This window comes from Podarcis muralis, chromosome 1 (assembly GCF_964188315.1).
Source record: "Podarcis muralis chromosome 1, rPodMur119.hap1.1, whole genome shotgun sequence".
NCBI classification, from domain to species: domain Eukaryota; kingdom Metazoa; phylum Chordata; class Lepidosauria; order Squamata; family Lacertidae; genus Podarcis; species Podarcis muralis.
Genome location: NC_135655.1, coordinates 24,428,810 through 24,446,429, shown reverse-complemented (window position 1 = coordinate 24,446,429; position 17,620 = coordinate 24,428,810). Strand labels below are relative to the sequence as shown.

General features: G+C 45.3%; 1 protein-coding gene across 6 annotated transcripts in view; it reads right to left on the bottom strand.

The window, feature by feature from the left end:
* PTPN21 (protein tyrosine phosphatase non-receptor type 21) overlaps window positions 1–17,620 on the bottom strand; it is a 52,439-nt gene that overhangs the window by 5,455 nt on the left and 29,364 nt on the right. Inside the window, exons 11-19 of one of the 6 annotated variants that reach the window (XM_028718014.2) lie at window positions 15,593–15,694; window positions 13,769–13,829; window positions 11,426–11,516; window positions 8,839–10,307; window positions 6,897–7,037; window positions 5,659–5,880; window positions 3,857–3,985; window positions 1,871–2,105; window positions 284–444 (exon numbers count right to left, since the gene is read on the bottom strand). In XM_028718014.2, coding sequence (XP_028573847.1) covers window positions 284–444; window positions 1,871–2,105; window positions 3,857–3,985; window positions 5,659–5,880; window positions 6,897–7,037; window positions 8,839–10,307; window positions 11,426–11,516; window positions 13,769–13,829; window positions 15,593–15,694 — 2,611 coding nt within the window. The remainder of the gene's footprint in view (window positions 1–283; window positions 445–1,870; window positions 2,106–3,856; window positions 3,986–5,658; window positions 5,881–6,896; window positions 7,038–8,838; window positions 10,308–11,425; window positions 11,517–13,768; window positions 13,830–15,592; window positions 15,695–17,620) is intronic. The other 5 variants (XM_028718034.2, XM_028718026.2, XM_028718044.2 and 2 more) reach the window with 5 other exon arrangements.

Sequence of the window (17,620 nt, the reverse complement as noted above, 5' to 3'; positions counted from 1 at the left end):
TGCTAGAACTGGGATGAGTTTCATTAATGCTCCTTGTCTTTGATCCCTGCCAGATCACGCTCTGTTAAAGCTCCCATCTCCAAGAATGCAAAATTTGGTGAAGCAATTGGTAGGCTTTGTTACTTCGCGGCAGGACAGCAATGATGATCAGGAAACCACCAACCCTAGTGCTGTTCCTTGATATCACCGCATGGGAGGGGAATTGGCTACCCCCATGCTCCGTGGACCCCCTGATCAAACTCCCCAACACACGCGCCAGAGTTTTAAAAGGCCAAGAAATAACCTCATTGTGCTCCAAGCAGGCAATCATGATCTCCGACAAGATGACCACGCCAGTTCTCCCAACGCCAGCACTGCAATGGACCAGCAGGGGAGGGTTGGGGGCTGTGGGGTCCGCAGTGCTGTTTGTATGGCGCCGGACTGACTGTATCTCTTCCAAGTATGCTGTCAGATCCAACAGAAAAAAGGAAAGAAGAGAGAAATTATTTAAACTAGGCAACAACGCAACCAGAAAGTGGCAGCCAAGTAAGTCAGGGTAGCAGACAGGGCAAATGAGAAACATCCACTCAGAATGCAATGCCATTCCTTAAAGATGCTTACAAGCTACCAGACCCAATTCCACATGCTACTAATGGATTATAAAACCCCAAATGGCTCAAGGCCCAAGTATCTGCGGGAGCACCTCAACTCCAATACCAACCAACTCAATTAATCCTTAAGATCGGGAGAAGGTGGGGAGGCCTTACTTCCAGTCCCCGTGAGGATATGTAGTCAGGAAGCTCACAGAAGGGCTTTCTCCATGGTGAGAAGAAGAAGAGGAGTTTGGATTTGATATCCCACTTTACCACTACCCTAAGGAGTCTCAAAGCGGCTAACATTCTCCTTTCCCTTCCTCCCCCACAAAAGACACTCTGTGAGGTGAGTGGGGCTGAGAGACTTCAGAGAAGTGTGACTATCCCAAGGTCACCCAGCAGCTGCATGTGGAGGAGTGGGGAATCAAACCCGGTTCACCAGATGCTGAATCCACTGCTCTTAACCACTACGCCATACTGGCTCTGGTTTGTTTGTGAGGTCATGACTCAAGGTCCATAAATAGCAACACCCTAGTGGTCCCGGGCCCTAAGGAAGTTAGATTAGCTTCAACCAGAGCCAGGGCCTTTTCAACACTGGCTCCAGCCTGGTGGAATGCTCTGCCTCATGAGACCAGGGCCCTGCAGGATCTGATTTCTTTACGCAGGGCCTGTAAGACAGAGTTGTTCCACCTGGCCCTTGGCTTGGAGCCAATTTGATTCCCTCCCCCTTTTTCTTTCTTTTTCCTTTCTCCTCCTGTGATGAGGCTGCATTTTAATATTTTAATGTTTCAATATTTTAATGTTGTATTTTAATCTTGTTTTTAAGTTGTATTCATTCAACTTGTTTTTATTACTGCTTGTTAGCCGCCCTGAGCCCGGCCTTGGCTGGGGAGGGGGGTATAAATAAAAATTATTATTGTTATTATTAGTTTGTTCTCCCCATGGAGTGGCATCTGCTCTGCTGCCACCCCCAAAAAATTATTTCTATCCCTCCCTTCTTCAAAAGAACTCATGGCAGAACACAGGTGCATTCCCAGGTTGTGCCCTGGCCAGCATTTGGCTGGCTCTCTTTCAGGACGCTTGCCTTATTATGTGCTTTTCAAGACCATGCCCAGATCACACCAAAACTTGAGCAAAAGTGGGCAAAGCAAAAACAACGCAAATTCTTTACTTGGCAGATGGGAGCGGGGTACTTATAGCCACAAAAGACATTTCCCTAGCATCTCTTGACACCTTGTTCCCAAGAAAGGATTCATTTACCACAACAGAAGACAAGAAAACTCCTCATAAACACTTACAAAGAAACCCTTTTATGTCCTCTGGGCAGCCGTGCTCCGGCCAGTCTGTGTACTGAAGGTGCCAAACTGTTCTCTCTTGCCCCGTGAGGAGGTGCTTGATCTTCAGGCCTGTCGTGGCGTAACAGCCAGAGTCCGTTCGGAATCGGGTGGTGATCTTGAATCTCCCGTACGTCACCGTGTTGTGCCTTGAGCCAAGCCGCGGCCAGTACCGGAAGCTTTTCTCTCGGCATCCCTCCTGGAAACATTAAGCTTCGTCAACAGAAAGCTCCCATGTGCCCTTCCACACAAACATTGTTGTTTCAAAAAGGACTTGTGGTTTATTATTTTCAAAATTTTGATCCCGCCTCTTCCTCCCCCTTCATTCCAACCTCAAAATGATCCTGAGAGGTACCGTATTGGCCCGAATATAAGCCACACTTTCTTTCCAAATTCTGACCGTAAAAAGTTAAAGTGCGGCTTGTATTCGCGACCTTACAAAAAAAATTGCTTTTACAGTGGTACCTCGGGTTAAGTACTTAATTCGTTCCGGAGGTCCGTTCTTAACCTGAAACTGTTCTTAACCTGAAGCACCATTTTAGCTAATGGGGCCTCCTACTGCTGCTGCGCCGCCGAAGCCCGATTTCTGTTCTTATCCTAAAGCAAAGTTCTTAACCTGAAGCACCATTTCTGGGTTAGCGGAGTGTGTAACCTGAAGCGTATGTAACCTGAAGCGTATGTAACCTGAGGTACCACTATACGATATCACTGCTGAAACAGACATACGGTAAAGTGGAACAAAAAAATGTTTTACAGTCATACCTTGGGATAAATACGCATCAGATTAAGTATTTTTGGGTTGCGCTCCGCGGTGACCTGGAAGTAACAGAGCGCGTTACTTCCAGTTTTCACCGCTCGCGCAGATGGTCAAAATGATGTCACGTGCATGTGCGGAAGCGGCGAAACACGACCCACACATGCGCAGACGCGTCTTACGTTCTATTCAGGATGCGAACAGGGCTTCGGAACAGATCCTATTCGCATCCCGAGGTACCACTGTATTGCTGATTTGCGAGCTTGAGTGCCTGCGGAATTGTAGCAATTGAATAGCAATTTGCAATTTTAGCAATTGCACGGTAACACTTGTGGGTTTGCAAGATCAAAGGCTTAAATTGGTTTGGAGTTACAATTCTACCAACCGCAGCGATTTTCAGCCTGTAACCCAATTTTAAGGGAACGGCTTATATTCTGGTATTGTCTTTTTTTCTTCTTTTTTTTCCTTAAATTTTAAAGGTGCAGCTTATTTGTGGGTGCGGCTTATATTCAGGCTAATACAGTATGTTGGGGCTGTTAAAGAGGGGCATGTCCCAAAGTCGCCCAGGGAGTGAAGATTTGAAGCTTGACTTCCCCACTAGCCACTAAACTACATGGGCCCTTCTACACTGCCCTGTCAGACCTGGTCAGTCAAAATTAGACTGGAAGGAATGGGCCATACCTCAGAGGCAGAGGGTCTGCTCTGCATGGAGAATGGCCCAGCTTCAAACCTTGGCTTCTCCAGGTACAGCTAAGACTATCAGTGGCTATTGGCCATGATGGCTGTACTCTGCCATGTTTCTGAATACCAGTTTCTGGAAACCACAGGAGGGGAGCTCTCAGACTCAAATCCCTCTTGCAGGTTTCCCACAGGCAACTGTTTGGCCACTGTGAGAACAGGATGCTCAACTAGATAGGCCATTGGCCTGATCCAGCAGGCTCTTCTTATGTTCTTAACTGGGGGAAAACTCTGGAGAGCTGTGGTCAGTCAGTGTGGACAATACTGAGGAAGATGGACCATTGGTCCGCCTTGGTATAAGCTAGCCTCCCATGTTCCTTTGGTCGGTACATTCATACGTAACCAAGTCGCTTCATGTTTATTATGCTCTTGCGCGGAGGAAGGTCGTTCAGAGTCAGGGCCATGAAGACAGCAGTTTCCAAGCTTATTCCCTCCCCAGAAGTGTCGCAAGTACCCACCTCTTCTGCAGTCACCATGGCTATAATGGCAACCCCTTGCTCCCACACCATCTGCCAGAAATCTTGGCATGTATTCTGCAAAGGACCTTGGGTAGCAATATAATCCCACTCCATGCCCCCAACGCAGACCTAAGAAAAAGAAAGGGAAAAAATGATGCAGGGGATTGTAAGTCTTGAAAGAAAACAGCAGCAACAGGTCTGGAAACCAGGCCTTATGAGGAACAGTTGAAGGAGCTGGGTATGTTTAGCCTGGAAATGTGGAGACTGAGAGGAGATAGGATAGCCATCTTCACATATCTCAAGGGCTGTCACATGGAACAGCCATATTCTGTGAATCGCCCTGAGACCTCTGGGTATAGGGAGGTATATCAATTCAATTCAATTCAATAAAATAAAATAAAATAATGGAAGATGGAGCAAGCTTGTTTTCTCCTGCTCTGGGGGTAGAACTCAAATCATTATACAGTTGCAAGAAAGGAGATTCTGACTAAACGTCAGGAAGAATTTTCTAACAGTGGAATGGACTCCCTCAGGAGGTGGTGGACTCTCCTTCCTTGGAGGTTTTTAAGCAGAGGTTGGATAGCCATCTCTCATGGATGTTTTTGCTGAGATTCTTCCATTGCAGGGGGTTGGATTAGATGACCTTTGGGTGCCTTTCCAACTCTAAAATTCTATGGTTTTGGGAAATACCCAGTGTTTGCCATACTCAGAGCAGACCCACTGAAATCAACAGACCTAAGCAACTTAAGCCTTTAATTTCACTGGATTTGTCAGAGCATGGTAAACATTAGATATCGCCCTCTGACTTAAAAATGGAGAGGTGGAAGTCAGCCAGCACAGATCAACCTGTATACCTTTTGTTCCTGCCATATTATTTCCTCTCTTCACATTTAATCCCCAAAATAGACAATTCATACCACCCTGTATCATAATGATGAGAACAGAAGACAGGTAAGGGCCTCTTCCTTGACTGTTGTCACCTTCACGACAACTAGAAAGTTCAAAATATGGTTGGCAGAGCCATAACCCTCAGGCAGTATCATAATACGCCTCAGATCACTTCAGAGTGAAGGAAGGTTGTCTGATAAGCAGGGCCAGCTCAAGACATTTTGCTGCCTGAGGCAAAACAGCAAAAGGTGCCCCCAGGTCAAAGAGAATTGTATGCAAGGCCGGCCTAGGTTTTGTTTCTGGCACCCAAGACCAAAAAAAAATCTACAATTGCCCCTCTCTGCCAGTGAAAAATAGAAAAATAGTAAATCAGATAAGTAGAAATTGTTGCCCTTTCAGGATACCTCAAATCAGCTTCCTGAGGCAGCTGCCTCAGTCTGCTTTATGGTAGGGCCCAGGCCCGTGAAGAATTCATAATATGGGCCTGCATTGAGTTAGTTCAAAGACAGAGATTCTGAAAAGATCAACTTCCAAGATAATCCCTACTGAGAATAAGCAAAAGGCTCTCAGCTAAAACCTACTTTTTGATAGATACGCTCTGAGGTAGGATAAGTCAAAAGGATCAGAAAATGCAAAGAATGTAGGCTCTTTTTTCTGCCTAGCCTCACAGAAAATAAATGATGGCAAGTGGCATGTTGGATGTACAGCAGATGTTTTATCAGTTCCTTTTGTCCACTAAGAAAAGTACCATTCTCCAGTGCTCCTGCTCCTCTGCACCATCCCTAACACCATCCAGTTAAACAAGCCTGTGGCATGCTTTGACTTTTAATTTCTAAAAAACGTTTCACAAGAAAGATCACAGATAGGTGAAAGAAATCATTCAGGAAAACAATCCCATTACTTCTTGAGCTCACCTTAATGTGGGATGCATTGATATAACCCGTATTGTTTTCTTTAGTAGGGACCAGCTCTACTCGGGTGTCGTCATAAGGAAGCACATCCTGAAACCTGTTCCTTTCTGCATTTTCTGGAAGGCGGGCAATTGAACAGTCCCCATCAAGAAGCCTTTTCTTCTGGATCCGCTCATATTCTGTAAACACCATCCCTTGTTCCAACCCTTGTTCCAGACCTTTACACTAGAAAGAAAGAACACGTTTTATTGCTTTTCAACAGATGTCTGCCTCTGTGTGCGTGCTCTATTTTTTAATCCCCCCCCAAAAAAAACACTTTTAAGTTGCCTTTATATGGTGTGCTCTCAAGTAGGCTTATAGAATTTTAAAAACCACACAAACACACACAAAATTGATTAAAAAGCTGGTGGTTGTAATGAAACTATTATTGTTGTTTATATCTCGCCTTTTTTCTTGACAGGACTCAAGGCAACTTACATATAAAAACAAGAACCGCAAAGAACATAGAAAAAGAATATTAAAAAGCAGATAAACATTAATAGTTTTAAAACTATAGGTAAAGGTAAAGGGACCCCTGACCATTAGGTCCAGTTGTGGCCGACTCTGGGGTTGCGGCGCTCATCTCGCTTTATTGGCCGAGGGAGCCGGCGTACAGCTTCCGGGTCATGTGGCCAGCATGACTAACCCGCTTCTGGCGAACCAGAGCAGCACGGAAACGCCGTTTACCTTCCCGCCAGAGTGGTACCTATTGATCTACTTGCACTTTGATGTGCTTTTGAACTGCTAGGTTGGCAGGAGCAGGGACCAAGCAACGGGAGCTCACACCATCGCGGGGATTCGAACCGCTGACCTTCTGATCGGCAAGTCCTAGGCTCTGTGGTTTAACCCACAGCGCCACCATAAAATCTGTTTAAAACAACCATCCAGCTCATTAATACTAAGATCCAAAACAAAAACGCAACTTAAGGTTTCTGCTTTATAAGGACCCCCGTGGCCATTCTCTACACATCTGCAGAATACAATATCTCAAAACCACAGAGCTGGACCAAGAAGATATACAAAACCAGTGGCAATAAAAAGCACCTGACACTTTTATTCCAAACTTGGTGCAGAAATAAAACCAAATCCTGATGCCTTTACTTGGATAAAACTTCTGCTTGGCGGCAACCAAGATTCTGCAACTATGGGAACTGAATATGAAACCTTTTTAACATGCAGCTCAAAGAAAACATCAAACTGACCCGTTCGTCATTTGTTGCTCTGGCAGGTTCCTCCTTCCCTTCGTCTGGAAGCGGCAGCCGAGATAACGTCAGTCCATTTAGAGCAGCTAACTTCAAAGGTCCCATTTTCTTGGCTTCAGCTCTGTTCTTTTTCATGACCTGCTGGAAACAAGGCAACCTGACAATGTGCTGCAGCAGAAACCTGGCTCAAATGAAATTGCTAGGGTGGGTGGCCGAGTGCGGAGGGGAGGGGGCTCATCCCAAGAAGGGAAGAACCGCCAGCCCTTGCCTCCTCTGGCCGACAGAACCCTGCAGAGACTGCAGTAGCAAAGCAACATTCTTTCCACCTGGTCTGTCTTCATTCCTCAGGTTTTCGAAACTTCATAGGAAGGATAAACAGACCTTAGGGAGAAAGGATAGTTGCAGACAATGGACTTTCATGAACAGCCACGGGCTGCAGTCCAAAAATTAGTGTAGGACAGCAAAATTGTGCACCCAAGTTGCATAGGTCCCAGTGACTTTTATTATTTTCTTCTTGCCCTTCTTTCCCAGGAGCGCAGGGTAAACAGATGTGTGCCTCCTGCTTTCATTTATACTCACAAAAGCAACCCTGTGAGGTTTTTACAGCTGAGGCTAGTATGTGACTGGCCCAAACTGTGGACCTAGGTCTTCCTCCCCCAACATCAGTATTCTAAGTACAGTGGCACCTTGGTTTGCATATGTCTTGGTTTGCACACGTTTTGGATTACAAACACGTCAAACCTGGAAGTGCGTGTCCTGATGTGCAACCTTTTTTTGGATTACAACCCATTTTTTTGGATTACGAACAATTTTTTTTTTTGAGGCCCCATTGGCGAAAGCGCGCCTTGGGTTACAACCTGTTTTGGTTTATAAACGGACCACCGGAATGGATTATGGTTGTAAACCAAGGTAGCACTGTACTGCATTGGCTTACAGTGAGGTTTGAACAGCCTAAATGTGCACAACTGGAATCAGTTAGCACAGAGCAGGAATGTGGAACCTGTGACCCTCCAGATGTTGATGAACTACAACTCTAATCATCCCTGTGGCTGATGGGAGTTGGAGTGCAACAAACCATCTCTAGAGGCACAGGTTTCCCATTCCTGAACTAGGCAAATGGAAATTAAGAGGAAAGTGTGAAGGAACATCTGGTTTGCTTATTTCACAAAATTTATATACCACTTGATTGTAAATTAATAACAATAGCCTGTCAAAGCACTTTACAAAAATACTCTCTTTACTGCCCCCTGACTTCATATACAAAGGTATGCATGGGACAAACAAACATTCTACTACAGAAGAAGCAGATTTCCTACTCTCATTTTGCACAGTAGACACAGAAATTTTTACTGCTTTGCAGAATTGATCCTTTTTTCTGGGACAAAGATGTATTCAACTGGCCAATATCACATTCTGCAGATTTTCTGCACTTCTGTGGAATACACACAGCCCTAAATACAACCTGTCAAATACCTTTCAACATTTAGCTGCCAGAAATTTGAACGTTTTTTATTGGCAGGCAAGTAACATTTCCCAACCCAGAGTATCCAGCCTTTCAAAGTCTTGCACACAAGCAAAATGGTGAGACTCCTTAGGATTATGCCAGCTGAGCATGTATGTTGGCATGAAGTAGAAATTGCAGAGGTTATTGGCTTCCAAACACGTCAAGACACAAAGTTATTGTTCGAAGCGGACTTTATATCCTAGCTTGTTTGGGAGCTATTAACCATATTAACACGTGATGGCATATTCATATATAAAGGTCACATTACATGCACGCATATATTGTATACAGTCAGTTGGCCTGCACAAATCGACAAGTGTACATGCTTCCACGCAAACAATTGTACATGCGTAGAGACTGCTTGCCTGTGTTCCATGTAATGTGTGAACAAGCGTCTAGAAAGACAAAAGAGGAACATCCTAGACTAGAGAAACTCACCCCTAAAGGAGGAAGCCCTTCCACTATGTTCTTCTTCCCGGAAAGCAATTCAGACACAGGCCTCTTCTTTACGGAATCCTTCCGCACCCTGTACCTTGCAGACATTGTTAAGTCAGACTCTGACACAGACGGAGTCAGCAGTCCGTCGCCTCTTCTCTGTACCTGAGTGTCAGCCATGATGTGGGCAGGACTCGCATCTTTTACTCTCTTCTCGGTCTCAGTAATATGCAACTTGGGTTCGTGTATGTGCAAAGGGCCCGGATGTGAAGTGATGGAGCTGTAGGGGTAGTTCAGTAAGGATTCAGAAGGATAGCATCCCATGACAGAAGGAAGCTGGGGTTTCCCATTGACGAAGGGAGAGAGGGTTGCATTGGCCTTGTGTTCGTCTTCAAATTCTTCCTCTTCCTCGCTGCTGTGAATCAGCATAGTGGCATCTGAAAGAGACTTCTTATGCCCATAGCTCACATTTTCCTCTTGCTCCTCATTTTCCTCTTGTTTCATCCTCTCCAAGAAAACAGTGGGCTGCGAGCTGGCAAGTATCACCTTTGGAGGGGCCACATCCGCAGCTGACGCTGACATGGTCCTCTCTTTAATCCTCATGGCCTCAAAGTTGTGGGCCAAGCCAGCTATCTCAATACTGTTCCTCTTCTGCAGCTGAGCGTGCCGGGCCGACGTCAAGGGCTCGCTCACTTCCTGGAGGGAATGTGCAACGGGTAGACTGTCTTCCTGAAACGTCTGGACCGAGTGATGGACCCGCCGGGTAATGAGATCAGGATTGCTGCTGCTGATGTAGAGGTGCCGAGAAAGGTCCGGCGTGCTGTTGGCGGGTCTCGGGTGAGGGTAAGGAGGAGGGGGGCGATACACTTGAGTCTTCATGATGTTTGGCGCAGGGTACTCCTGGGCCTGTAACTGAACGTTCGTCAGTTCAGGGACGCTCACCGCTCCAACCACCAGGCGCCTTTCGGCAGGATAGGGGTAGGGCGACTGGCTGTGGAAACTGTAATTCAGGTTGAACGGGTAGTGGCCAGAATGAGGGGAGGTAAAATTGGCGTGTTCTCGGATTTCAGGCTGGCTATAAACCATGGCGTCGGGCCTACTGTAGGCGTAGGAGTTGCCGATGTTAAGGTTCCTCATTGAGTGGCTCTGCTTGTCTGAGTGGATCATTCCCCGGTTAAGCTGCTTCATCACCGTCTCGTAATCCGGGGTAGGCCGATACGAAGGCGGTATGAGGGCACTGTGCCGGTGTGACGGGACATAATCAGACCGGAGGACGTCGCTGCCGGTGATGCTCGGGTTGGAGGACATGGGCGACGGCTGCATGTAGTGTTGTGGGTTATTCAACGAGTTTGTGCTGTGAGCGCTGTAGACGCTGCCGTTGCGGATTCTGCCATTGTAGTCATGCGGCGCCCTGTCCAGGCTGGTCTGAGAGTGGCAGTAATAGCCATTCTGGTTATTCCCATAGAGGTTATCTGAAATACACAAGTTAGGGCCCTTTTATAGCCACCCGCAGAAGCTTCAAAAAAGGCATGTAATAGTTCTTAACGAAGTATCAACCTTCCCCCTCCTCCATGTGCATTGCGTGCTTTTAGATCAGTAATGGAATCGTGCCTCTCTCTGTATCAGCAAATTAATCTAACAACTTCATGGTCAACAGCTAAAATGGGCTGAATATCTAATTTCAATCCACTGCATAGAACAGGCTAAACATAACAACAGCCTGATGGATCAGGCAGTGGCCTATATAAATCCAGTATCCTTTTCTCACACTGGTTGCAATAGGAGAAGCCTACAAGCAGGACATGAGCGCAGGAGCACTCTCCTGTCCTGTGGTTTCTAGAAACTGGTATTCAGAAGCATTACTGCTTTCAACTGTGGGGAGGGGACGTAGCTAATGGAAGAGCCCAGTAAGGCCACAGTCTTGCAGCATTACCCAGCATCAATTTCCAGTACCTCCAGTTTTAAGGAGCAGTTAGCAAGTGATGGGTCATACCTTAGCCTGAGATCCTACTGCCAATCAAAATAGGCAGTGTTAATCTAGATTAGTGTTTCTCAGACTTGGATCTCCAGCTACAAATCCCATCATACCTGATCACTGGTCCTGCTGGCTAGGGATGATGGGCGTTGTAGTCAAACAACAACTGGAAAGACCCAAGTTGGGGAAACTCTGGTCTAAATGAGCAAGTAGGCTGACCTGGCATAAGACAAGATACTCATGACAGGTCCATGTGCAATGTCAAAGTATAGATAAAACAAACCAAGTTTATAAGTCAAAAAACATGACTACAGATTGTGGTGTGCTAGCAAAACCACAGTTAAACCATTGGGCATTGTTCAATCAAACAATCAAACAAATCACGGTTCAATAATCCATTGTTAATAAACCTCGGCTTGGTGTTACATGCAAATCAGGTCACATTCTCCCACCCAGGCACTGAATGCATTGATAACATTAATAATAACATTAATAACAGTATAATGACCTCCCACTCTCTTCTCTACCACTTCCAATTCAATAATGTAATTTTCCTCAAGCCCCTTTATTGGCAGAGTAAAATATTGAAGTTTCCCAAGCACCTTAAACCTTTACCTTGGGAAGATGTATACTGGTCTGCATAGGGTCCATTGTAGTGCAACTGAGGTGGTGGTGGAGCCATCATATAAGGCTGCGGTTTGGGCTGCTTAAAAAAATAGAGATATTATAGAACTAAGTGGAGATCTACACAAAATTATGATTATATATATATTTTAATACCTGTTGGAAGCTGCCCAGAGTGGCTGAGGCAGCCCAGTCAGATGGGTGGGGTACAAATAAGAAAATTATTATTAAAACTATTTTTATTATAACTTAAAGCACTCCAGGATGCATGTAGTGTTATTTGCAAGCACATGCTGCCGCACACATCTCACTGGCGGAAGAGAGCTGTACATAAAAAGGAAGGTTCATTCTAACTGGCTAACTTATTTAGGGTTGTCATATTTCACAAAGTGAAAGCAAAATCTGTATTAAAAAAAAAAAAAAGGTTTTGGCCAAAGTCGTTGATGTTTTGTTTTTGGTTTTTTGCAAAATCTGTTTGTTTTGGGGTTTTTTAAAGGAAGTACTTGAGCTTTTTTAAAAGGAAATGTGCCAAAATCTACACTTCCGACGTGGGTCGCCATACATCAGGATTTCCCCAGACATTAAAGCAATTCCCGACTGGACGCTGTTTCCAACGGCCGAATCCCAGCTATGTCCGGGAAATTCTGGACAGATGACAACCCTAACTTACTAGAAACTAATAGGACGTCCACAGCTGTGGGATGGGGTGGGGGAAGCCCACACCTATTGGAATTCCCATGTCTGCAAGAAAACTGCTGAATCAGGCAAACACTACCTTACGTAGCTGAGATGCATCTCTTGAAGTTGACAGCCAAGAGCACCTGCCAATCATCCAATCAGCAGTATCTATGTTAAACCAATAAGCATGTAACAGCCAACTCAAGGCTATTATGAAGAAATTACTCACTCCAGTTGTGCAAAACCTGGATTATCCAATAGAGTCAGTACAGTATAGCAAAACTAGCCTTTGTACCTTAACAAGGAAGAACCTACTACACTAGTTGCTGTGTCACAGTGTGATATGAGGACATGAGTGTGGGCAGCTTCCTTCCAGCAAAAAACAGCTAGGGAAGACGTTTAGATATTTTTAAAAAAATTAAAGGGATTAGCCTAAAAGCAGGAATATTCACAGAATAATCTGAACTGATTCGAGTCATTGGTCATTCAGAATCAGAATAGAGGCATGGGATGCAATTTGGTGAATGAAATATGGCTCTTGAATTCATGATAGCAATAATGGGAGTGTCTGTTGGATTCTAAGGAAGCCCTGAGACCTAAAGAAGAGGAGGAGGAGTTTGGATTTGATATCCCGCTTTATCACTTCCCGAAGGAGTCTCAAAGCGGCTAACATTCGCCTTTCCCTACCTCCCCCACAAGAAACACTCTGTGAGGTGAGTGGGGCTGAAAGACTGTGAGGTGAGTGGGGCTGAGAGACACTCTGTGAGGTGAGTGGGGCTGAGAGACCCAGCAGCTGCATGTGGAGGAGCGGGGACGCGAACCCAGTTCACCAGATTATGAGTCTACCACTCTTAACCACTACACCACACTGGTGCTTTATTGCCATTCCCTGGAAGCAAGAAAGTTGGGTTAAGTGGAAACTGACGAGCGGATGGCAGAGGCAGTCCCTGACTAGACTACTTTCAGGTATTTCAAGCTCCAAATGTAAATGTAAATGAAACAAGCCAGTCTGTTTAGGCTTTTGCAGGACCTGCTGTTCAGAGTAATCTCTTCAAATTCATGAGGATTAAACACTGATCTGTGTAAAGTTTCGTGAGGCAGAGGAAACAGCTGGTCGTGGAATATGGGATTGTTTGACCCTGTCCATAAACATAATGAGTTGGGCATTGCAATTTTGTCTTTGGGGGCTGTGCTATGGAACAAAAATTGTCTTTGGAGTCTGAGGTTAAAAGACTTTGAGGAAGTTTTTGAAAGATACAAGTGAGTTTAACTGAGATGCAGAAACTGCTAAAGCCAGCAGGTGGTGGTAATGGGGCCTCTCTTATGGCTTTGCAATGCCATTAAACACTTGTAGGGTTTTGTATGAGAGTAGAAGGTAAAGTGCTCAATTTTTTTTATTTCTAATTGACTTCATGGGCTATTCAAATATTCATGACTATACCAGATTTCTATTAAGTGCTTATTTCAAATCCATAGGCCTTCTATCACATAGGAGTCAGCAGCCCATCCACCACAAAGGAAATTGGTCCTTTCTAGCTTTTTCGAGTTTCTCCTATCAACAGTTCTTCAATCAATGAGAAACCTTTCCCCCTTAATTAATAACCTTTTAAATGAAACCTCAAAGAATAAGGAAGAGCTAGGAGCTAAAGACCTTACCAGAGACATCCTGGAGGAGGACCTTCTTCTAACCGGATTCACAGTCACCGCCTGAGCTTGTCTACAAAGCAAAGTTACACACTTAAAAACAGATTTTGAAGCAATGTCATTGACAGTGCGGTCCTATGTATGCATACTCAAAAGGAAGTCTCACTGTGCTCAAAGGGACTTTCCCCCCAGTTAAGTGTGTTTAGGCTTACAGTCTTGGGGACAAAAAGTGTGAAGTGATTGCTACTCCATTGTAAGAGAGAGGGGCCACCAAGAAAGGCAAATGAAAGAAAATGTTGTGACTTTAACATCCTTTCTCCATCAGGAAACAGTGGCATTAATGCTCATCTTGCATGTATTGCATTAACACCAGGAGTTCAAAGTGAGGACAACTCAGATTTCCAGAAATCTGCCCGAAGGAGACAGTAGCATTTTGCTTGGCAATCTAGTATTCCTCAAGCAGTCCTGCGCATACTGTAGCTGTATTCATAACTGCATAGCTAGGTTTTGCCGCAAGGATATTTTTGTTCATAGTTAGTGAATTCCCAAGTAAACCTTAAACATATCTGGTTCTTTGTCTTTATTAATTAGATGGAGCAGGCTGCTCAATTTACTGCTTTAGTTCAGTGGCTCAAGCATGCTGAGTGGCTCAAGCATGCTGGTAACAGTGGAGTTGTTTGAGAGCTGTCCTTGTTTGAAGAGGCACACCCATGTCCAATAATAAGCCCTGCCTGGCTTGTAGGACACACTCCTGTTGCCCTCCTGCAATATGGCAGAGACTACAACCAGGAATTTTGTAGCCTCACCTCTCGCAAACAGCAAGGCCAGCAGTCAACAGAGATGGGGCTTGCAGCACAGCAACACATCAAGGACCGTAAGTTATCTCTTGCTGGCTTAAGCATGCCTGCCTGTCCTTTTCAATCCATTTGAGTTCTTTCCTTCTGTACCCCCTCCAGATCCTCCCAATCTAATTTGTTTCTCCCGTCTGCTCTGAGCCCATCTGCCCCTGTAAGCGACAGGGAAGAGAACCACAGGCAAGACTACCACGTCTAAAAGGAAGACGCAACTGATTCATCAGGTCTCAGGGCACTTCCTGCTTCAGTTGTTCCAGGAAGTCCCAGCTGTGCTCCTTGCCAGATGGAACTACTGGCCAAAAAGAACACATAATGGGTACTTTTGGCGGCCACAATGCAGAATACTCCTGGTCTAATCACTCCTGTGACAATGGGAATAAATCAGGTTGTGACCTGTGCAGAACCTTGCAAAAGGCATACCCCACTTCTTGCATAAATTGGTCCTATGGTGCACTAACTTTCGCTGAATTTGGGGATCATGCAGTTTCCTTGATCTTTCTGTCCCATCCGGCATGTTCAGTTTGTAACAGCACAAGCCCATGCCCAGTGCTATTTTTCTAGAAAAAGAGGTGCCGGAACTCAACATGAACGCCTCCCTTGTTCTCTTGTAATGGCAATGGTGCCCACCTGAGAGGTACCAGAACTGAGTTCCGGCTGAAAAAAAGCCTTGCCCATGCCAACCTTAGATATGCTTGGCCTGAACCCAAAGCAATTCTTTCACCCCACCCTCGCAGTCTGCTCATGTCCAGGGTCCTGTTCTCGCAGCGGCCAATCACATGCCCACGGGAAGCCCAAAAGCAGAACTCAAGTGCTCCCCCACAACATCTGATGCCCAGCAATGATATTCAGAGATACGCTGCCTCCGAGAGTTGAGCAATGCACGACTGCATTGTGTTGGTGCCATGGGAGCTAACGGGGGAGCAGTACAAATACGTCGCATGCAAAGAACACAAAAGGAAAGAAAGAATGTTTACTGGCTCACCCTTTGAGCAGAGAAGGACGAGAAAGGATTGGAAAGCGTGGAAAGGAAAGAATGAGGAAAGATTTCTGAGAGCCTTCCTCAGGCGGAGAATCTGGGGAGTCTCTAAAGACAAGGTACATGCAGACAAAAATGTAGACAATGAAACAACACATTTATAACAAAAAGGATGCTTGTTATCAATGGAGGAGACATTTCAAGAGATTGTCAGGTGGGTTTCTCAAGGGTGCTCCTATGGTCATGATCACCCAGTCCCTCCTATAATCACAAATTGAAAAATAAAGCAGAGTCTATAGGAAAATGATTTGATTAGTCTACGACAGGGATGGAAAACATGTGGTTTCTGAGGTCATGTGTTTTTGGACAGCAGGCATGAGTTAGGAGGCAAAGAGTCTCTGTTCCTGTTTAATAGCAAGTAAGTTTCTAGTCCACACAGCTAAAAGAAAAAATGCTAGTTGTGTATCTTAAAGAAACAAGGACAGACAAAATGATGCTCACCTGCATCACAGTTTCCTCACCTCAAATCTTATTGTATTTGAAACCCAATAGAAGGGAGGAGATAGATTTATTTGGCTGTGGGTGGGTTTTTTAAGGGACTTGAGTTAGTGCTGTCGACATTTGACATTTATTACACCATAATATTGCAAAGCAATAATAAATGGATTGTGTTCACAGTAATAAAATAAACTATTCATTATTATATTTTTAGACCACCCTTCAACAAAAATTCCCATTTCTATAAAAGTGTTCTGGTAAAATGATAATGACAATTAAGAGTAATTTCTTGAAACTGTTCCTGGTAGAGCTTTAACAAAGTGGCTTGTTTAAATCATGGCAGATACAAGGGGCAGACAGTGACCTCTAACATCACCGCACTGTAACAAGCATTGCTTCCTACAGACATAGCACTGAACCTCTTCCCAAATGACACCATTTTGGATTTCTGGCCTCTTCCTCCATCCCTCTTTGGGCAATCAGTTGTACGGTAGTTCTTCCAAATGCCATGCCATTCTCTCTGCACCATTCCCACAACACAGACATTCTCTGGCAAGTCCTCATAGGAACAGGTTCACGGGAGAATGTGACATATAAATGGAATACTTTTGCACCTTGTTATACTTCCAGTAAGAGAACCAAGCCTTTGTGAGTCATCTTGGTAATCCTGTAACATGCACCTTTGTCCACTGGGAGCTGGTCTGCTACTACACTGGGGGTGAGGAAGCTGTGGCCCTCCTAATGTCTTTGGCTAGTCTGATGGGAGTCGGGAGTCCAAAAATGTCTGGAGGGCTGTTGGCTAACCACCCCTGCACAAAACCCATCTTATAGCAATGGACTTTCTTATTATACAGTAGGAGGACTGTGAAACTTGAAGGATAATTACATTCTGATCCACACATTATTCCAGGAGGTATGAAATCAGTTTGCTCTGGAATTCACAAAAACAGAATTCTTTAAGCACCCTTAACCCAAGGTACTTTGGATCCAGTACATCAGAGGTTTTCAACCTTTTTGAGTCCACGGCTCCCTTGACCAACTACATTTCTTCTGCAGCACTCCTGTGGGGTTCAGGAGCCCAGTTATATCACCCCTTGTCTGCAGAGCTACCAGCCTCTCACCCATTTCTGAACACCCTCCTTTGTAGCGTGTTCCCTTAGCCTCCCCTTCTTTCCCCTCTCCTTGGGAGGCCTCCAGGCAGCTGCTGCCATCCCTGGTCTCTGAGCTGCTCGGCCCTCACCCCACCCAACCCCACCCCAAAGAGAGGTGCTTCCCAGAGGTACCATTGACTTGCAGAGCTTATAGCCAGGGCTGCTGCAATAAACAGCTGTGCAAGCCTTTGGGAGGCAGAGATGCAAGAGGGCATGAGAAGAAGGAGGGAAGAAAGAGGGACAGAGGCCAGTGTTGCCCGTGGCACCCCTGGCCATCATTCAAGGCACCCCAGGGTGCCACGGCACACTGGTTGAAAACCACTGCAATACATTATTCTTAGATTCAGCACCAAGAATAAGACTTCTGTGGCCTCAGATAAGGCTC